This window comes from Penicillium atrosanguineum, assembly GCF_028827265.1.
Source record: "Penicillium atrosanguineum strain IBT 20685 chromosome Unknown utg000003l_segment0_segment0, whole genome shotgun sequence".
Classification (NCBI taxonomy): domain Eukaryota; kingdom Fungi; phylum Ascomycota; class Eurotiomycetes; order Eurotiales; family Aspergillaceae; genus Penicillium; species Penicillium atrosanguineum.
This window is the reverse complement of record NW_026623135.1, coordinates 1192980-1214017: the sequence shown is the minus strand read 5'-3', so window position 1 is coordinate 1214017 and position 21038 is coordinate 1192980. Positions and strand designations below refer to the sequence as shown.

Below are 21038 nucleotides of genomic sequence, written 5' to 3'. Positions count from 1 at the left end.
GCTCTGTTGCTGGTCTGCCACAGCCTCAAATCACAGTAACTATTACAGTAGGACTTTCCCTAGTATCTTTTACTTTTATTCCCCAAATTGTCTTCTAAGCATTCCAGCAATTTGGTATTCTTATCCAATGACATAATATTTCCTAACAGGAGGTGAAAGGGCTAGATAATGATTGCGAGAAAGCTAAGCGAGAGATATTCTCATTTCCCCTACAACCGTTAACATGATGAGTTATGAGAATGAGTGCCAGGCATTACTTGGGAATCGCAGGTGATGAGGGCTACATGCTTGTCTCCACTTTGACTATCTTCTCACTTGTTTTCATCTTCCTTTTGTGTCCCACATTCTCTTCATATGACACAGTCACGGAAGAATAGGCCCTTGCAGCTGCTGATCCGAATTGAAGTAGCGCCACCTGGTTGCCTTGGTATGGTTGGCCTCCTTTTTTGTGGGTACCGCCTTGGTACGGGTTTTTGTCCTGTGGGTAACAGGTTTTCCCTGTATCATTCTATGCGAATGCAGAGGTTTTTTCCTCATCTAAGATTGGTAGAACTATATATCAAAACCAGTTTCAAGAACCTCTTGTTTCTCACTAGATAATATGATTGCTCATTCGCAGTTTCCTGATAGCCTACCCCCACGTACCGCCTTCAGATTGGTGTGAGATTTCATGACTGTATAGTACCAAAAACCGACTTTGGCGTTTTTGGTACAGCGGTATGATTTCTGACAGATAACTAGTCTTTGTATTTTGCGTGAAACTCCCAAGCTCCTTGGCATCCATATCGTCTAGAAAAGTTAAGCACCATCCATATTCAGAGTCCCTTAACGCGCTCAAGCATTCGTAATCACTCCTTACCTAGTCCACTTAAAACTCACATTGCCATACTTTTAGAGTCTTTTGCTTATATCCCTCTCCCTTGCGGCCTCTACAACGGTAGCCTCTTACCCCTAGAGCTAGAGCGAATAGGACGGCCAATACTACTATTGTATTTTAGTAGCTCTAGGCCCTACCAAATATTGTTATATTTAGCGCACGAATTCCAATATAAAAGTTAGAAATATTTTACTACGGAGAATATTAAGCGGGGTTAAATCCGACGGTTGCTTTATATAGATTCCAGTTCACCGCGAGCGATTATTCAGAATAGGTCTCTTTGGCATCATCGTAGCTTACAGTAGGTAATACCATAACTCCTACTATCAACGAGGCGACTCCTATAAGCTCGGGTTCTGCAGCTACCACCACTAAAACGTCTATACCGATTACTATAGCTCAAGAAATAGTACTAGGCGGTACCGCAGTTATTACCTATCTTTTCGTGCTATGAGGTTAGTGAGATATTATTAGATAGCTACCTACTATAGGAGCTAGGGGGCTAGTTGGAACATTTCGAGTTGTGATTTGTTCTATGAACATTGTCGACAAGAAGGGCTCTAAGTCATCTCTATGAAGTAATCACAATTGCAGAAGCCATAGAAAAACAATATCATCTTTGGATACCAAGTTTTAATCTCTACCGCATAGGCACAGCCTTCTGTAATATGACTGGTGGGTGTAAGACGAAAGAGCAAAATGTGACGGTCAAGGGAAAGGGGGAAAGTAGGAGGGCGATATTTGCCAAATCATCAGAACTATCAAGCGATCCTACATGATTCTATAGGACAGAACGGTATTACATATGAACCTCCCACCCCTCGTGTTTGAGCAGTCGGCTACAACTCAACTACAACATGTTCACAGATCGCCAACGAGTGCATATGACAACAGTATGTTCAGGTATGGTATTGACTGGGGGAAAAAGAACTTGATGCGCAAAAACTCGATATTAGTTAGCCACACGGTTGAAAGTCGAGCAACAAGAGAACCTGGAAGCCAGATCACCATAATACCTAATGGAGCCTGTTCTCTGACTAACTTATCAGTATTAAATTTCATACTACATACTACTAGAAATATTCCAACTCAAAACATATATTGAAATGGGGATGGCTCGATGGCTGTTTAGCAATGCAGACTGGGCACCAGAAACACACACTCACACTCCCAAGGACTTAGGAAGGCGTAGTGGACACACTCTGCAGGTGGATGTCGCTTTATCCTTGAAGCTAAATCATGAAGCAAAGAAACCGAAAAGTGCAGTCATATTCCAAAATGTTGTCCTCCTATGTGTGTCCCTCCATGTAGGAGAGAATAATGCAGACAGACCAAGGCATGTAAGACACCTCAGGCACACTATATATGTTAAAACGAAGACCACTCGACCAAAAATGCCAAAGACACTTTTAGTGCTTAGATAATCGTTATGTCAGTCCGACAATATACAATGTCACCGCTTTCACCACTACAATATATTAATTCGAGGAGGCTAGTCCTTAGATATATGAGGTTGTTAGTTAACTATTCAGGGTGTAGGACCCAAAAGTCAGCCCCGGGCGGTGGGGTGCGCGCTAAAAACCCCATTTTTGTAATCAACGCAGCACCGAGCTTGAACCAGAGCAACCGATTGGGTTAAAAAAATAATTTACCAGGCCACCAATTCAAAGCGAGTTCAACTCGCCTTCCTAATAAACACTAGGCATTCAGCCATGGGGCCGATGGTCCCCTTTAGTGATTGTTAGCCTCGGACCACGGAGGTGATTTCTCAAATTAATCCCTGCAAGTGAGAGCATCCAAGTGGATGCTCCTTATATTACATTGATGCGTAGGTCCAAGTGATGGCCCCGAGCAGTTCCGACGATGCGTTAGGGAGGTAAATTTGGCCCCAATATTTTAGTTCAGCGCCGATTAATCTCTCATACGGACTAGTCTCGTAACTACCATGCTTTAATCCATGCTAGGGCATAAAATACGAGACACAAGAGCCCGAACTACTGCAAGCTAGCACAGCCAGCATGCATGGCAAGTCACAAATATTATTTCTATCTTTACAATCGACCCGTTAAAGGCCCCTGGTTTCACCCATATTTACTATTAACCAAGCCGAATTGTCGATTCTTTTCGCTCTTGCCCATCACGTGTATTCGGAAATGAATTCCAACTCTCGCAATGAAAAGCTGCCGCAGCCAGAATCAGAATTCGAAAAAAAATTCAATGAAAACGCTCTGATGATTACCATCGGCGCACCTTCAGATCACGGTTCGACTGATACTGAGCACCAAGCCCCTAAACAAAGCCCATCAAAGACCGACAAAACCGACCGAGGACCACTATTCAACGGACTGAGCACGCAAAATAAGATGAATCCATTATTCGACCTCAAATCCTATAAAACCTTTGCTTCTCTCTGCAAACCCAAGCACGCGCACACTATTGACCGGATGGAGCCTCCTCTCCCGATAGATCCTGAGGACAAGATAGATCCTGAGGACAAATTCGGTTCTGCCAATTTCAAAGCTGAAGCTTTACATGCTCATCCGAAGCCTGCTACAGCAAATGAAGCCAAGTCGACGTTTACGTTCTCTGCGAGTATGCAAGGCCTCCCTAAAATCAATGTGACCGATGTTCCCTTCTCGAGGTTACTGTCTACAGAATTCTAACTACATTACTTTCATTTGTATAGGCTCTGCAAGATGCTCGAGAGGACGCGCAACCGAGCGCAGGGGAGCCAAGTTCTTGGTTATTCAATCCAACGAACATAATTCCAAAAATTCCATCTTACTCGCAATTTGATTCGACTAGACAACATTCTTTTACTTTCCAGGATCCCGGTCTGGTCTCTGTATTCTCTGACATTCCAGTGGAAGAGTATCCAAAGTCAAAGTTTTTCTCCTCAACATTTCAGACCGGCCTGTTTCTTGGATTGCAGCTGGCGAGGGAATCTGCGGCCTTGATGGAACAGCTTCTCGTCCATCAGGAATCCTATGAATGTCCCATGGATTCTACGCAGGTAAATTGTCAGATCAAGCAAATGAAAAGGGCTGGCGAATTGAACAACTTTTTCAATACCGAAACAATTGCATTCCTGGGGAGCACGCTAGCGGGTAAGGAGTTTTTTTTCCTTCCCCATTTGGATAATCTTGCAGCTTACAATTTCCAGGAAAAAGCAGTGTAATCAACTCACTACTCGACTTTCCGAGACTTGCCACAGCCGTGAGATTCCCTGTGCAGTATATGCTGAAATGAAGTATTGATAAAGAAACATATAGGACGACTTTGGCTCGGCTGTTACCTCGATCGTCACTGAATATAGGCAAATGAAGCCCGGTCAAAGTCATCGGATCAGAGTTGAAATCGAATATCTCTCTGGAGTGGCCATGGAAGATCATGTCAATGAGCTGCTGTGGAGCTTCCGCCGTGCGTTTCTTCCAGATGTTGCAAAGGATTCATTGACTGCCGCCGACTGGAAAGAAATTAAGGAAGCTTGGTCTGCTCTAGAGTCTGCATTCGGAAGCGAGAAGGAATTTAACCGAAAATTCCTGTCGGATAAATCCGAGGGGGCTTTTGAGAAAATAGCGGATCAACTGATCAAGTGGACAAAGACAATTCCATGGCCCACTGGTGCATCTGATGGAAAGTGGGTGACATACGCAGAAACTGCAGAGGAGTTCTACACAAAAACAAGCCTATTCATGCAGGATAAGATCTGGCCCTTTACAAAAATCATGCGGTAAGGTCTTGAAAATTATGTGCCAGAAAAATATGGCACAAGCCTGCAATATAAAGCATATGACTGAGATCGGCTTTAGAGTATACATTGACGCACCAATTCTGAGAGCAGGTCTTGTCATTGCAGATTTGCCTGGTGAGAATCCGTCTGACTGGCTTGATTCTTCATAGCTAACAGCCCTAGGGCTTCTTGACACAAGTCTCGCGAGGGTTAAAGCGGCCCAGGAGTATCTTTCAAGATGCGATCGTGTCTTCCACGTCACTGATATACGTCGAGCATTGACCAACCAGCTTCTCGAGTCATCCTTATACTCTACAGTTCCCCATGACGCATCGACAGGCGAGGGGGGTCCACAAAAAGATGGTCACGTACTGCGGTCATTTGTACCATGTCCGATGTTCGTTAAACGGTCTTCGAATTTGACTGCAACTAAAGTTTAACAGGCAATTGATGAAGCTGGAGCCGAAAGACACTTGCGAAATTCTGGAAAAGTGAGCATGTTAGAGGCAATGGAAAGCATAGAAGATGAGATTCGGAAGGTGGAAACCAAGAAAGATCCAGTTCTAATGACAGAACTCCAGTGGAAGTACATCAACCATTTCCTGCTCAGACAGACCGGGAATCTTCTAGCCATGCTGACTTTTGATAGGAAGAAAATGCTTCTCATAGAAGCTCGGAACAGACGTGTAGAAGATGGACTCAAACGGATGTACAAGAGCAGCCAGGAGGAGGAAGATCTGAACGTTTTCTGTGTTTCGAACCTATTTTATGGCGAGCACTGTTCTCAAAAAGCAGTTACGACGACTCATGAAAAAGGAACCATGAGTGGTATCCCCGCTCTGCGAAAGTTCTGCTACTCTACGCTGGCGGATTCGAGGTTACAGGAAGCTAAAAACTTCCTTCTTACTACTTTGCCAGGTGCTCTTGTTTCGATTGGCCTGCGTAGTCAGTCCTTGGAAGTTGGGCCCTCTTGCTCAATTACAATGATTCTTGAGAAGGTCGAGCTCGCAAAAGAACAGGTATGTTGAACCGGCCATCACGCGTTAAGTTGATTCTGATTCCTCTTCCAGATTTTGCGGCGTCTCGAAGGAAGTAAGGAACATCTGCAGAATTTATTCGAGAATTCGGTACTCGCATATGCCGGTATATCTTGTCTCCAAAGAGAACCCCTCGTCGACCTAGCTAAATAAATCTGAAGGGATTCATTGTAAAGACTGGCAAAAGGCGGCAAGTCAGAAAGGACTGGAATGGCTGGATGTGAGTGATTCTTTTCACCGATGCCACACAACTCGCTAATCATGTTACAGCTATCGTGGGGTAAGAAAAACCATCCATATGTCTCCACTAAAAAATAAACACTTCAGCTCCCTGCCTTTGCTCCGCGTGAGAACCACTCAACCTCTTTCAATCAAGCTAACAATCGGACTACCTAACCAGTGGAATATCAAGCTTTTTGCCGCAATAATGGTAGATATTTGAATTTATTTAATGAGCCCGTTGATTGGAACAGTGAACTGATTGAGGAAATGCGACTGGGGCTGAGCGAAAAGTGGAACAGCCTGGAAAGAAGCCTCTCTGGAAGATGTCTAGGACTTAATGGATTCATTGAGAACCGCTTCCGGGAATTGAGGTTTAATTTGATGGGTGAGTAACTATTTGCAAAAGTGATAAAAGAAGAAATCCAACTAACCTAATACGCCTCCAAGCCAACGATTTCCCGTCCTTAATGGTCGGGAGCCTTGAACACCGCACGCAAGATACCAGGCAGTTCATTGAAACCTCGTTGAGAAAGTTTGCAGGTGAAATGAGGTATACAAATCATCCATTGCTCGCTGAGCCCTGTTTCTCTTATCTAATTCTCAATAGGGGCCTACGTGCTAAGACTCTAGAGTCTAATGAGTCGTCATTTATACTGCAAGAGATGATCCCTGTATATCGCGCCGCAGCTTCAATCGAAGGCAAGTACTATTGAAGCGAGTTTCCACTCATATGGATATTGAATGATAACTCATGATAGGTTCCGGCAAAGCCAAAGCTCTGCGTGAAAAGGTTCAAGGCCGAATCGACAATGGCACACTTTTCCCGAACATTATTTCAGCAGTCTCACAGGGAATGAAAGATGCATCTCAAAAGACATTTGACGAGATGGCAACAAAGATTACCGACGACGTCATTGCTCCTATCATTGGAGATATCCATTCAGTCTATTCAACCATCACCCTGGCGAAGAAGCCGATCGACGAATGTGAGGGACAAATGTTGAAGGAAACTCCGTCGTTTGAAATGCTCCAACTCAAGTGTCGCTACTTGGATCAGCGATATAAATGGATCATCAAACAGATTGAATAGTTTTGAGATTACCTGTAGCTCTCGTCGAGTTGAATGAAAACACGGTTACTGTACAGCGATGCTAGGAGTATCAACTAATTAGTGGTATTGGATCTCAGGCCAAGTTTCCCCTTCAGAACCGCACGCAACCGGGCTCCATAATGGTCACAGTCAACGGAATTGAAAGACGGGGGCATTTTTGAAAAACGGGGCCATGATGAGAAATGAAATGAGGGCTATCAAACCGGAGTTCACAGAAGAAACCGGATTGTGGGAGCCGAGTGCTCCTTTGGGTACGGACTGAGCGTGAACTGGGCGCTCATTGGGCCCCGATCAATCGGGGATGACACCGGCTCGGTGAGCTCCTCTTCGCAAGTCTCCTCAGCTTCCTCGCGACTCCCGAGCGTTCACCCAAACTACAACAGTAAACACCTCCAAGCCACCTACACTATTCACCATGGCGGGCACCTGTTCGACGCTATGCTTGATTATCATCACGCTATTCAGTAAGTACCCTCATTTCGTCGTGGCTCTCGTGGACGGCTCGTCCAGCTCTCTGATCTGGGACGCCCACACGTGCGAGAAGCCCGCAAAACCAGCGCAATACCTGCTGCGCCTGAACACGAGGCGCATACCTATACCTCACGGACTCGCTAACAAAGCGTGCAGTTCCCCCGCTGGGTGTCTTCATGATCTCCGGCTGCGGCGTTGACTTCTGGATCAACGTCCTGCTCACCATTCTCGGGTGCGTACTCTCGTGAAACATGTCCCAGTCCGGCTTCTAACCCGAGATTCCAGGTACTTCCCAGGTCACATCCATGCCTTCTACCTCGAATACGTCTACTATGAGCGTCGCAAGCGCGACCCCTTAACCCGCGCCTCGCAGCGCCCTGCTCCAGGAGTTTACTCCGAGCGCATTCAGCATGGCGGACACCACGACTCGCCGCCTAACTATGGCACTATCTAATATACCCAATACCCAACTCGTCTGTGCCGTTGCTTTGGATCGCAAACGGCTGATTGTTGATTGTTGCTTTCCATGACGTCATTGGTACTATGAGCTTCCTTTTGCAAGACCACGATGATGGACTCCCATTGTTTCAACGGATAGTCCACTACCCTAGCGAATTCATGAAATAAATTTACCACTCTCAAGCCCCTGAATAGATGCGCCATGCAAATCATATGCAATTTTAACTTGTGTTTGATCCAAGGATACCCAATGTTCCCACATGGCCAAATCAACCAGCTAACCTAAACACTCTCCTGCTGCCCCTCCACCTTCTTCCCCTTCAGCGCCGGGAAATCAAACGCCTCACTGGAAACAATAGTCCCCTCCGTCCTCGGCACCGCCCCAGTAGCAGGCGCCCACCACAGAGCACCAACCCAAGGCTGCACGTTCCACCCCACGGAAAGCGTAACATTCCCCCTCTCCGCAAGTCTTCCCGTAATATCATTAATCTGATACTTCGCCTTCTGCCCCCTCAGCCTCATCACACCCGGCTGAGCCTCCTCCTCCTTCTTCTTCACATTCTTCTTGCTCGGCTTCGCCTTCTTAGTCGTGCGCTTTGACTTTCCGGTAACTGAGGCGGGAAGCACCGAGAGGGCCTTTTCTTTCAACACGTCCCACGAGTAAGGGGAGGGCGAGGCGTCGATGATGGAATCCCAGATGATAGCCTCAGAGGGACGGACAAGGGTATTCGTCTTATCGGAGGAGGAGTAGGTAGCGTAGACGTAGACGAAGAGTTGCTTGGTATTCCAGTTGAAGAGGGGGGTTAGGTCTGCGTCGAGATCGAAGCGGAGTTGGGCGTATTCCTCGCGTTTCGTCGAGTAGTAGTGTGGCCGGCCCTTTGTTCTGTTTCCGAGGCGTAAATTAGTATCGCGGAACTTCGGCGTTTGCAGTTTGATCGTCTGCGAGAGATGCGATGTGCGCGTGGCTGGGTGGTGGACTTACACTTGGACGTTCTTCAGCGAAACGGACGCCGTGGCATCGCTGGGGAATACAACCACTGAGACCGCGGCGAGGCAGGCGACTACTAGCGCAACGGTGGTGAAGAAGCCGAACACGGCTTGTAAGCGGTTGAGGGAGGAGTGCATTGTGGTGGTGACAATGCGGGACTGTTGAGTGTCAAAGGGTTGAAGCCAGCGAGGCGTGTTTTGGGAGCTCCGGACCCAATTAGTAAGAGTTTGGGAGGGTATGAATGCTCGCCGGCAACGACTTGGGGATTGTTGACGTTGCGCACTGGTTCTTTATCTTTTTAATGAGTTATTTTCAATTGATTGAATGGTAATTAATATTTGGTAGAGCTGCGTTGACAGCTTGACTCCAAAATTGACTCGGCGTAGTCGCGAGGGTATCTGGGTATCTTATCGCGGTATCTATGTGTCCAGGTCTGCTTTCCGCTCTATTTACTCGGGACAGTCTTTCTTTCTACATCGATTGTCAGATTTCTTTTCATTTTCCCCAATTCCTTACTATCTCAGTGACTTGAATCCAGAATTGACGCATCCACCAGTTGGCCATGGGTGACCACATCCTCTTCTTCTATGGTTAGTCCTGGGTCTGGATTACCTACAACCCCCAAGACTAACAATTCAGGAACCTTGATGGCACCACAGGTGCTACACCGAAGTAATCCACGGGCGCGGGGAGCCCGAACCCTGGCAAAAAGCTATGCTCCGATTCCAACCTGCTGTGCTGCTCGGCTATCGGCGCCATCGTGTGCGGGGTGCAGACTACCCCGGCATCGTACCGGCATCAGAGGCTACGACTAGGACATCCGTGCGAGGGACGCTTGTCTCCGGACTAACAGACGGTGATGTTCACCGTTTGGATATGTATGAAGGGGATGAGTATACTCGAGACCCAGTTACCGTGCGTGTGCTTGGGGAGTCGGTACCTGGGGGGAGTAAGTCGAACCTGGAGGCACATCTAAAGGATGTGTTGGATTCAGCTGGGCCGGATCTGAAGGTTGAAGGAGTTGAGGTTCAGGCGAAGACTTATGTCTGGGTTGCCGGGGAGGGGAGGCTAGAGGATGCGGAGTGGGATTTTGAGACTTTTAAGAAAGATAAGATGGCGTGGTGGGTTAATGCCGATGAGAGTCAGTGGTAGAGGATGGGAGAAAGAGAGATAGATGAAACATTTGTATTGTGCAGGATGCTGGTAACTTATCTCGTGCATTAACAAATCAACGGCCGAAATATTAGGCAACACCCAACGCCGTCTATTTCCCTCCACAAGTGAATAACAAATAATAGAAAATGGGACAATGCACCATGGTTGGATCGCCGATTCATGCTCCATTAGGTGATAACGCTACAAAATAGGTATCAAATACAATATGTTCTCAATTCTTGCGTGGCTTTCCCCGTGGGCTCTTTCGCACATGTTCTGGAGAACTCGGCGGTGGTGTGCGTCGTACCTGGATTTGCACTTGCACTTGAGAGTCTTTGGGGGGTTTCTTCGGAGATCGCTGCTCGACATATACCACATCTGTGTCGACGGGTATAGTGGTCTTCTTCCGCTCTGGCTTCCTGTCAGTGGGGGGCTCCTCTGCTTTGGCAGCCTTCTTTTTCTCAGTACGGTTCGACTTTGGTCCTGGTGCTTGCCCGGTCTCCTGGCTGTCCGGCACTTCAACAACTTCTTCGCCTTCTGGCAAGGCGGGTCTTGAGGTGGTATCTGCATCTGCTGGAGGCGGCCCAGGCGCCTTCGTCCCCTTTGAAAAGTCAGGGGTGCTAGTAGAGACGGCGGGCTCCAAGTCGGGCTGATCTGCAGCGGAGCTACCGGTCGGTTCATCCCTTTCTCGAACAGTATTTTCCACGGCAGGCTTCTTGTCCAAACCTTTGTCCTCTGCAGGATCTGTGAGCTGAGGAGGCTCCGCGTTGCCCTTCTCGTCCGGATCAGCTTGACTCGGCAGAGGAGGTCCAAGCAAGTATGAAACCGGTTGCTGATCTGCCATGATCGCCCGACCACTCGACAGGTTCTTAATCCGAGCCTGCTCATCGTACAAATCATCAAGGAACGTGCGCAGCCGATGTCGAAGTAGACCTGATCCCAAAGGAGGCCAATCATCGACTTGGTCCATTTCACGCTTGAGGAGCTTCGTGATGAATGAGTCGGGGTCTTGAACGAACTTCTCAATATATGCCAACAGGTAGAGACCACAGTCGGAGAAATTGGGCTGCAATGGGATCTGGCGAGCGCGCATGCCTTTGATGTCTGTCGGTTCGATTTGAACGCCACGTTTAGAACTAGCTTCTTTGCAGATATAGTCCCGCAGCATCTTGATCGTGGGCGATCGGCCGAGGTCGAGAGAGTCGAATGTGACAATTGTTGTCTGGCTCGGGCTCAGCTTTGGGCCGGCTTTTCCTTTTTTGGTTTTGCGGGCCGCATGAGAAGCAGTGTGAAGTGTAGTTTGGGGCCCAGTAGAGGTTTCCTTGAAAGGAGACAACTTGGCAGGAGGCGATGTTTGGTTTTCTTCCCCTTCGGGCCATTCGTCGGTTTCGGTTGGAACTTCCAATTTCTCTGCCTCCTTTTGCGCTTTCTCCTGCTCTTGGATAGTCATGGAAGCAAAAGGTTGTCGTACATCCTCTGATCTCGGAGATTCAGAATTCCGTGTCTTCTCTTCCGGGGTAGTGGGGACCGGCACGGGTTCAGGTTCCGGCGACTCAAGGATCTCATGTACATCACTCTCTGGTTGGTTCGAGGTTTCTTTCTCGCTCACAGACGCCGAGGATGGCGGCACGGGATCTGCAGTTCCAACCTCCAAGCTAGGCAAATTGCAAATGATGGCAACGTACCAGTGCGCAGCTTGGTTGATGGGAACAACGATGTAGTCGTAGCTGAAGAGGTCAACGCTGCGTGTCCACTTTTCAACCCCACTGTAGTTGATACCGTGCTCACCCTTCGGGGTATTTGTGAGCGTGTCAAAGAAGTAAGAGTTGAAAAAGTATACCTTCTCGGCAGCTTTCTGGTTGGTGCGTTCAAGGTGATCCTGCAAAAAGCGCATGTAGAAACCGATGAGGTTATCGTTGAGGAACTCGTCTTCACGCAATCGGTCCCGGTCTTCAACGCAGACCTCAGCTTTTTTCTTCCCAGTCCAAGGGTATACCAGTGGCTTCTTCCATTTCTTCCGAGCGGCGTCATCTTTGAGATATATATAGAGAGGAATTTTGGTGTCTGTGGATATGTCCGGGCCGTTTACACCCCCAGGGATGCGTGTCGTTCGCCGAGTGGCTCGGGTCTCACGCTCATCATACTCCCGTGGCCGGAACGGCTTGACAGGAATCTGGACTCCAGAATCAGAATCATTCGGTAGATTGCTAGTCCCCTCTCCCAAGTCGCCAGAGCCATCCGCCTGGCTAGAAAGGGTTCGAGCGCTTGCTTTCGTTTTGACTCGTTTGCTCTCGTTGGTTTCATCTTTGGTTTTTTGTAAAGCGGAAGAGATCTTCTGACGCATCTTCGACGCAGCCGGTGCCATGGGTGCCGCTTCAGACACAGAGGAGTCCAGGAAAGGTTGCTTGGGGTGCTTGCCATGCTCGTCCATCTCCTTTGCGTAGTTTTCAAAAGCCTTGTCCATGTACAACCTATTGAAAAGTCAGCTGACTTGAAGTAAAGGATTTATCTGAATCACGTACCCTGGCTTGTCTTGGATCTTGATCTGGGAATCCTCTAGCCGCTCCACAAACTGTAGCTTGTCGATTGGCATGGAGAAATCAATATCGACGAAACTGTCACCTGGAGACTCGGACTTTTGAGAGAGCTTGAGCCTCATTTTAAGACTTTTGTCCATTCCTCGATAAGCCAATCGGACATTTCGCATCAGGATTTCGACCTTCTTTCCTGGCTCAGCAATATCTTCCCCAAGTTCAATCTTTTCCGGCATCATCTTGACAAAGCGTGGTTTATGTACTTCGACAATTTTGACGGTAGAGCCATATCGAAGATAGTTCACACTGAGATTGATACATGGAATTGAGGTGTTGTGGGTCCGCTTGATCTTTTTAGGCCCTTGAGAGGGCGAGCTCGCGAAATAGGTAGTTCGTATATCGGACGGCGATCGCTTCCGGACTGGAGACATGGGTTTGTCTGTATTGAGCTTGCGGAGGGATTGGTTTTGTTTGTCATCGAGGAAGCTCGGTATTCCTCGAGTGGTGGCCTCCCCTTGCAACTCATCTGGACTTTCCCTGGTATTAGAGATGGCATGGGTAGCAATTTGGTGACTTGGGTCCTTTGCAGCAGAATCATGGTTTTCAATGATCTCGAAAAGAGATTGCTTGGGCAATTCCGGTCTTTTGTCAGCCTGCGCTCCTTCATCAGAAGCAAAACGAGTGTGTTGACTTCGTCGAAGAATTTGTGGGCTCCGATTGATCTTGATGCTGTCTTCCACGCCACGGAACTCGTCGTGCTGTTTGGCAAAGCCATTATTTGTAGGTTTTGCCGAGTTCTGGCTCGAAGATGATGAAGCCCGAGGCATGGGCACATTGGCTCCATCTGCCCACTCAAGCACTTTAGAGTGATCGTCTTGTCGTCGACGCTTGCTCGGCCGGTTCGACTCTTCAAATTCGGGAGCATCATCCAATCGCGGAGGATTTTTTTCGAAGAAGATTTCGGCCCCTTTTGCTTTCCAGAAGCACGAACAGGCCCACTATCTCGCGCACGATGGGAAATCCTATCCGTCGGCCTAAACGCAGCCGTGGACTGACAAGTCTAAGAGTCAGATGAGAAGCAAAGACAACCAGCACGAAGAATGAACAACATACCCCGGGAACCCTCCTGTTCTTTTGCAGACTCGCACCAGGCGTTATTGGCACGGCATTTTTGTCTCTGCAGTTCACAAAGCCAGTCGTCAGCAAAACTTCAATAGCCCCTCCATCCCCATTTCCCACAACGTACTTGTAATCTCTCGCTCCTAATAATCTCGCTTCTTCTTGACGGGCCTGAGCACGAACGTCATTTCGCCTCTGATCCTTGTTCAACATCTGCGAGGACTCGCCTCCACTGAATAGGGCGCGCGATATCAGTAACTGCCTGCCGGCGGGCGCGCGGTTGTCGGGCATATTCACCGGGCTGTGAGATCTATGACGAACTGCGAAGGTGGGGATCGCAATTGTCGGGGGGTATTTGTAGGTTCAGGGAAGGAGTGGAAGTCGTTGGCATAACTCTGAGTAGTCTGAGAGTGGTTAGTTCCAATGTCGAAAATATGTGAGTGATGATGAAAGAAGAACGAGCTGCATCCGAGCTGAAAGAAGACTCCAACGTTGAGGCTGGAAGCTTGCATCCCTTCATAGTAGAAAAAAAAAAGCGAGCTCTACCACAGAGCTCGGCATGTATCTTGGGAATCACGCACCTGCGAACGAGCGGCGTTTCTTGGTGAGAGATGGGGCTCAGATAGCGTATCGTCGAGGCCAGAGCCCAGGGAAAATTCGTTTGTGCGTGCTCTGACACGGCGCGAGGCTCTGGAGCTCGGAGACCGAGAGGCGCGGCGGGGAGAGTGTAAATGGTGGAGTGAATCGGCGTCAGACCGTTGACGATCTTCGGGCTGTCGACGCGGGCGACGCGGAGACAAGCTGGCGATGATCTCGGATAGGTTCGCAAAGAACGACATCCAGAGCGCGCCTCGTTTAAGGGAGGACCATGCGCAGCATTGGTCCCATCCTGCGTTTTCTCCTTCTCTTTTCTTTTTTTCCGCTTTCTCGCCGCTTAGGATGCGTCGTTGTACCGTCTATCGTAGGCGGTCAGATTCATGCCTGTTTTGTCAGGCATCAGGCAGGCATATAGAGACACCTGAAGAATGGCACCTCAACAGTACCCAATATAGGTGGCACAGGCTGGAATGGTAATGCATGGAGGGGACAAGTAGTAGAGGTATCGGTCATAGATGGTTTATTAGGAGCCACCCAGAAAATAATCAGCTACCAGCTAGACTAACAATCCTTACAAGACCAACATTCCCACGCCTGCAAGCAGATGCACCTGCACCGCACTTTTCCATAAATGGGACGTGGACAAAAAAAAATAAAAAAAAATAAAAATCGAAGCATCACGCATGAATAAGACGACACAGACATAATGAGTTCAATCAAGACATAAATCAAAAGAAACCGCTGAGTTCGCCACGATGCCCCACCGTCCCCCAGAACCAAATGCGTCCCAATGAGTAAGTTGTGCATGATATCTTTTTTTCCGTTTCGTTGGGGTTTACTATACAGGGCTCAAGGCCACAAGAAAGGGATGCTCACGCAGTGGCTCCCTTGACCTTGTCCGGGTCTTCGTGAGTCGGGCGCCGCCGTTCTGTGCCTAGGTGAGTGCTGGGGTTGGTGCCTTTCTCCTGGCGGGCCTGGTCAATAGCAGAACGCTGGGCGATGCTGTCGTCGTGACTCTTCCAGATGATATTGGTGTCCAATGGGAAGGCAAGCAGACGCTTGATCGTTTCTCTGTAGGGACAGTCAGCTTCCATAGGTAACCGAACATATACCAAGAATGCGGTCATACCTGATCTTGATGTTCCGCCCACCATCAATGCGTGTCCACACACTTAAGACGTCCTCTCCACCCCGTACGCTCAGCACGGCGCCGCAGACCTCATCCCCAGCCTCCGCAAACTGGTCACCCACCATAGCCAGCAGCAGGTCCTCCCAGTAGCGATCAGCCACGCCCTTCTTCAACCGAACAATCCACTTGCCGCCTCTTTTGTTTGCCTCATCCTCCCACACGGGCCGAATACCCTTCTTGAAGATATGGTAATCCGAAACCGTCGGGAGCAGCGAAGGACGCTTAAGATGAGAATAAATAGCCCAGAAGCTCTCAACCGATGATATCGACGCCAATGGGACCGTCGATTTCTCATAGTCGGAGTACTTGGGCGTGGGAGGACGGTACCAGACAATCCAGGTAGACTTGAGCGGGTTCTCACCGGGCCCGGAAACATGGGAATGAGCCAGAACCTTAGCCCTGATAGCCTCTTCCTGCTCCGCTGAGAACTCGCGCTTCTCACCCGGAGTTTTCAGGTCTGAACCACCGGGGGTCTTGGGAGCGCCGAATGAGGCGAAAGCACCTGACCCCAAGCCGAAGGCGGAGGAGGCATTGGTGGACGGTGAAGGGACACCAGTGGACATCGGGGATATAGCGTTAAATGGATTGGAGCGCCCGTGGGAGCTATCGGGGCCGAATCGTTTCGATGAGCGGGGCATCTCAACGCGGGCACCATCTTTGCCGTCTGTTCCAGACATTGACAAAGACAATTTGGAAGAGCTAGAGAGAGAAAGCCATAAGCAGATGTTCGGGCTTCGAGAAGTATACCAGCGAAGTCCTACTTTGCTCGACGAGTCCACAGGTTTGCATTATCCATCGCGGCGGGTGAGGGTGCCCGGGACACGAGCGGTCATCCGGGAGAACAGGAAGCTCGAAAAAACGACAGGGCACACAAAACAAATACTCATACAGGGTTATCGATGACGTAGAGAGCGCGCAGAGGGTCGGGATAGCGAGAGAAAAAACGAGGCGGGTGGATGAAGGCGGGATTAAACGCGAGTCGGTGGCGGGAGGGGTATATGGAGGTCGTGTGTCGCAGCAGGGGGAAAGGTATTGGAAGAGTTCGTAGAAGGGAAAGCGCTGTAGAGAGTCGAAAGAAGGAAAGGTAGAGAGTAATATGGGGAGGGGTATTCGTCAAGGTTGAAAGTGGTGAAGACGATGAATCGGAGACTCGAAGCTCCATCCACACCAATCAGATGTCATCTCGCCTGCCGCCCGCTCCGTCTTTTTATCCGAACTTCCCTTTTCTTCACCTTTTCTGGTCCCGTTTTTCTTTTTCTTTTCTTTAACAGCAAGACCACCAACTCAAATCAATGCTGGGGTTTGCATTTTACCACTGCCCCGTCATCTCCGATGTGTGTGTCGAGAGCAAATTAACTCGCATCTAAAACCATTAACACGAGGGCCTTCGAGCTACCATGACCCGTTGATGACCTGATTGACGAGACACTCTTTTTCTTTCCCCCAACGATGCTTCATAGCTTCCTTACTGGGTACGTCCATAGCATGCAATCCAATCTACACATCATAAATGAAGAAACTCCGTGAGCTCTCTGGTAATCCGAGGTCCCAACCGCCGTCTACATTCTGGCTGGTAGGGCGTGAGGTCTATTGGCAAAGTCTGATGCTGTCCCTGTTTACATGCTGCGTATGATCTCGTGTACCTGTAGTGCGAGCTAACAAGGATTATCTACAGTGCCGATCTAGCTTGTTGTGTTTTCCTTTGGCGCGTTTCTTTGTTTTGATCTCAGGCAGGCCCTGCTTGAGGACCCCTCTGCCCCTACAAGATACGAGATACGAGATACAAGATACCCTTCGAAAACATCTGCATCGATGACATTACAGAAAATAATTTTTTACGCTGGGCGATATGTGACAGAAAATGAGCCCCTGAAGATTCCCCGAATAATAGAAACTGCCGTGATCGTAGATGCAAGCCATTCCATCAGCCATGCCCCAATGCCATACAGAAAAAGCACAATGAAACTCCCCTATCACGGGCCCGATACCTGGTCCGAATCTTCCTGTCTCGCGCGCTTGGAATCGCGGTCACTGGTCGGCACGGATGACTCTGCCTTACGCTTCTCACGGTCCTTTTGGCTCTGCCACTCGGCACGCCGGGCCTCCTTGCGAAGTGCCTTGGACTCGAACTCGTGCCAGTCTCCTTCGATATGCTCCAGTCTAGGGAAAAGGTTAGCAAGATTAAAGTATGTGTCAGGGTGGGTAAGCTTACTCGATGGCCTGTTGAGAGACAGGTTCCTCAGACAGAAAGTAAGGGTGCTGGAGGACCGCCTCAGCGGTTGGTCGCTTCGCGGGGTCGTATTGGAAGACTTGAGCAATCATGTCCATAGCCGCCGGGGACAGAACATCTTTGTAGACATCCTCAAAGACACGCTTCTTGCGCTCTGCTGGCCGCATCAACTGGAACCACGGCATCTCCACGAGATCCGGCCAGTCGGCACGAGTCGGTGTGCCCAAACAGTTATAAAGCTTGTCCAGTTGACTCAACTCGCCGCCCTCGCCAGGGAAGACAGCCTTCTTGGTGAACATTTCCATACACACACATGCAGCACTCCACACGTCGACCGCTGGGCCGTAGCGAGTCTCACCTAGCAGAAGCTCCGGTGGCCGATACCAGATCGTGATAACACGGTTGGTGTAATCGAGCTGGCGGCTCTTGGAGAAGAAGCGAGCCAGGCCGAAGTCGGCGTATTTCAAGAGTCCCTGGTTGCTGATCAAGATGTTGGCGGCCTTGATGTCTCTGTGGAGGACGCCACGGTGGTGGAGGTAATTCAACCCTTCAAACATCTGCTTGGCCAAATCCTTCTTGTGTGCGAGGGTGAGGGAGAATGTAGGGTGATTGATTAGTCCAGTCAAGTCGTGGGAAAGATATTCGAAGACCATGAAGCACTCGTTCCGTTCAACCATGACCTCCAACAAGCTAACCACGTTGTGGCTCCGAAGGTTTTGCAGCAGCTTGATTTCCCGCACTGCTGTGACCGGGAATCCATCCTTTTCGCCTTCCATTCGAATCTTCTTCAGGGCAACCTTGCGCTGAGTAAAGACATGAATTCCCTTGAAGACTTTGCCGTAGGTGCCAGCTCCGATAACAGACTCATTGCCCGGCTTCCGGTAGTAAACTGAGTCGGCATCAGCAAACTCCTTGGCCATCATTGGGCGTGGCTTGGGCCGAACGACAATCTTGGTCTGCTTCGGCGGCTCTTTTGGCGGCTCTGGCGAGGGATCCCTGCGACGTTCTTGTTGTCGAAAATCAGGACGCCTGACATTCTTGTCATTCTTCCGTTTATCACGACGCTGGTCGAAGCGACGATCATCTCGCATGTCTCGTGTATCCCGCGAGTCTCGAAAGTCTTGTTGATTTCGAAAGTCTCGACGGTCACGATCTCCCTTCCTGTCTCGTCCACGGTCCCGCTCTCGTCGGTCAAACCGAGCATCGGGATTGAACTTAGGTAGCGGGCCGTTTGTTAAACGGTTACGAGGGCTTTTCGGTTCGGGTGCCCGAGCGGGTGGTTCACGAACCATTCGCTGTGCTAGTTCGGGAACGGGCTTCGGAGTAAGGGTTGGTGTAGTCTTCGGCTTCAAAGCAAAACTGAACTTCCCGCCCTTCTCCCCAGGAGTAGTTATATTCGAATCACGGGGAGGCGGAGCCATATCATGAGGACCATCATCTTCAGCCTGCGGCAGAGACCTGATGTCTTCTCTTTGATGATCCCTATTTGTGACTGCAAATTGAGCCCCAGGGTCGGGTGCCCGAGGAGAAAGCGGGTCATTTGCAGAAGGAGCACGAGTCGAAGGTGTCTGCGAATCACGGCTGTGTGGAGGAGGGCTCTGCGGTCCGCCACGGCCACGAGATCCAGATGCAGTCCATTGTGAATTGTTGAAATTGCCCCTGCCTCCGCGGTGTGAAAGCCCATTGTTATAGGGAGGAGGTCCGGATGCAGAAAACCGGCGACCTGGGCCTTGGCTTGTATGATTGCCTCGGAACCCAGAATTGCCCCCTCGATAGGGAGGTCCATTGTACGGGCCTTGGGACTGGTGGTTTAATGGCCCATCGAAATGTCCGTGGTTGTTCTGGTATTGCGGCCCCGAAGGAACATTTTTTGAGTTGTAGTTATCCTGTCGGTAAGGTGGAGACGGTCTATAAAAGGGAACGAGATCAGCATTTACAAAGTTAGATGAAAGAAAGGAAAGAAACATAACACTTACCCAGAACCAGCAAACTGCGGTTGTCCAGATCGACCTCCTCGACCACCATTATAAGGAGAGGTTGGCGGTGGTGACCCATGGTGCGAGCTTGTCGGCGTTGCGAAATTCGGAGACGTCGGATATGGTCTTTGGTCAAGATGTGGCCGGGATGGTTGGCGGCGCTGCTTGTTGTGCACATCTGAAGGCCGTGTTCCGTGCATCGGGAAAGCGTCTTGTAAACGGGCGGGCCCATCACTAGGACCACTCATATTGCTAGAGTCGTAGCTTGGGATGGGGCGAGGCGGCGATGGAGAGCGAGCCGTGCTGTGCATGATGGATTGGATGGGTTGAGTCGAGTTCATCCCATCCTGACCTCGTGAATTCGAAGAATAAGTTGACATCCTTGAGTGCGCGGAGCGAGCTGAGTGTCGCGATGCAGATCGAGATCGATAGCGAGAATTTCGGTCACTATAGTCACCGCTCAACGAGCGAGAACGTCTATCTGGTGATGGATGGGATCCTTTATCCCGTCCGGGTGACTTGGACCTGCCCGGCCTTTGAATATCAGAACGGCGGCGATCGTTCCCACGACGATCTCGTCCACGTCCACGAGGTGATCTCCGCCTGGAAGCACCACGGCCAGGAGCACCACGCCCTGAAAAGCGGCCTCGGTTCTTAAACGAAGGGCTTCGGTCGCGTCTTTCGCCTTGTTTGCCAAAGGATGGGCGCCCAGGAGGATATGAGCCACGTGGGCCGTGAGGTGATGGACTGCGGGTTCTCTTTCTCTTTGACGGGGGTGCAAAAGGCGACTCGTCAAGCCGAGATGCCGGACCGTCTCTATCCAACAAGACCGACGGATTATCGTTCCAGCCGCCTGATGATGAAGGTCGAGGATGGTCTAATCGTCGATTATTGTTTGATCCTGACGGAGGACCAGGGGAGCCGCGCGGAGGGGGTCGATCCAGAGCAGAATCGCCGGGGGCGTGAGATAGATCAGAGCCAAAGCGGGAAGCGCGCGCAGGTGGCGACCGTGCAGGATAATCAAAATGGCGATCGCTAGGTCTTGGATGACGGCCTCTTTCGCGATGACGGGCCCGACCTCGATCTCGATTCGACCCTCGACCTCTGCGCCTGTCCCTCTCACGGGGATCGCGATCTGGGTCGGCGTTCCACTGGTCTCTCAGCGGCGGACTCCTTCGGGACCCAGCCATGAAAGCGTCGCCAGCGGCATCTGGCTGCAGCTAGAAAATGGTTAGAAAGAGAGGAGGTGATAGAGAGGCGCTCCAGTCAATCGAGGAAAGCACAAATGAGTGGAGCCGCTTCTCGTGTCCGCGTTCTCAGCAAGGCCCTCGGGTTTGGGG

General features: G+C 49.9%; 7 protein-coding genes across 7 annotated transcripts; 3 read left to right on the top strand and 4 right to left on the bottom strand.

Annotated features, from left to right (window-relative positions):
* Nucleotides 1-3030: 3030 nt before the first annotated feature.
* Nucleotides 3031-6959, top strand: N7443_003868 (uncharacterized protein; the record flags this gene model as incomplete). The annotated part of the gene is made up of 11 exons (XM_056883924.1): nucleotides 3031-3504; nucleotides 3564-3984; nucleotides 4041-4093; nucleotides 4150-4610; nucleotides 4690-4745; nucleotides 4794-4978; nucleotides 5054-5629; nucleotides 5681-5753; nucleotides 5918-5927; nucleotides 6121-6254; nucleotides 6628-6959. 11 exons carry the CDS (start codon nucleotides 3031-3033, stop codon nucleotides 6957-6959), a joined length of 2775 nt encoding a protein of 924 aa, XP_056742202.1.
* A 436-nt stretch (nucleotides 6960-7395) lies between these two features.
* Nucleotides 7396-7905, top strand: N7443_003867 (YqaE/Pmp3 family membrane protein; the record flags this gene model as incomplete). Its single annotated transcript, XM_056883923.1, has 3 exons — nucleotides 7396-7444; nucleotides 7608-7683; nucleotides 7737-7905. 3 exons carry the CDS (start codon nucleotides 7396-7398, stop codon nucleotides 7903-7905), a joined length of 294 nt encoding a protein of 97 aa, XP_056742201.1.
* A 287-nt stretch (nucleotides 7906-8192) lies between these two features.
* N7443_003866 (signal peptidase complex subunit SPC3) lies at nucleotides 8193-9035 on the bottom strand (the record flags this gene model as incomplete). The annotated part of the gene is made up of 2 exons (XM_056883922.1): nucleotides 8193-8793; nucleotides 8893-9035. The coding sequence occupies 2 exons, from the start codon at nucleotides 9033-9035 to the stop codon at nucleotides 8193-8195; spliced, it is 744 nt and encodes a 247-aa protein (XP_056742200.1).
* A 577-nt stretch (nucleotides 9036-9612) lies between these two features.
* On the top strand, nucleotides 9613-10050 carry N7443_003865 (gamma-glutamylcyclotransferase family protein; the record flags this gene model as incomplete). The annotated part of the gene is made up of 1 exon (XM_056883921.1): nucleotides 9613-10050. The coding sequence occupies one exon, from the start codon at nucleotides 9613-9615 to the stop codon at nucleotides 10048-10050; it is 438 nt and encodes a 145-aa protein (XP_056742199.1).
* Nucleotides 10051-10285: 235 nt separating this feature from the next.
* N7443_003864 (uncharacterized protein) lies at nucleotides 10286-13997 on the bottom strand (the record flags this gene model as incomplete). The annotated part of the gene is made up of 3 exons (XM_056883920.1): nucleotides 10286-12524; nucleotides 12576-13585; nucleotides 13644-13997. The coding sequence occupies 3 exons, from the start codon at nucleotides 13995-13997 to the stop codon at nucleotides 10286-10288; spliced, it is 3603 nt and encodes a 1200-aa protein (XP_056742198.1).
* A 1178-nt stretch (nucleotides 13998-15175) lies between these two features.
* On the bottom strand, nucleotides 15176-16169 carry N7443_003863 (eukaryotic translation initiation factor 4E; the record flags this gene model as incomplete). The annotated part of the gene is made up of 2 exons (XM_056883919.1): nucleotides 15176-15374; nucleotides 15433-16169. The coding sequence occupies 2 exons, from the start codon at nucleotides 16167-16169 to the stop codon at nucleotides 15176-15178; spliced, it is 936 nt and encodes a 311-aa protein (XP_056742197.1).
* A 1296-nt stretch (nucleotides 16170-17465) lies between these two features.
* N7443_003862 (putative protein kinase) lies at nucleotides 17466-20888 on the bottom strand (the record flags this gene model as incomplete). The annotated part of the gene is made up of 3 exons (XM_056883918.1): nucleotides 17466-17652; nucleotides 17705-19630; nucleotides 19699-20888. The coding sequence occupies 3 exons, from the start codon at nucleotides 20886-20888 to the stop codon at nucleotides 17466-17468; spliced, it is 3303 nt and encodes a 1100-aa protein (XP_056742196.1).
* Nucleotides 20889-21038: the final 150 nt, after the last annotated feature.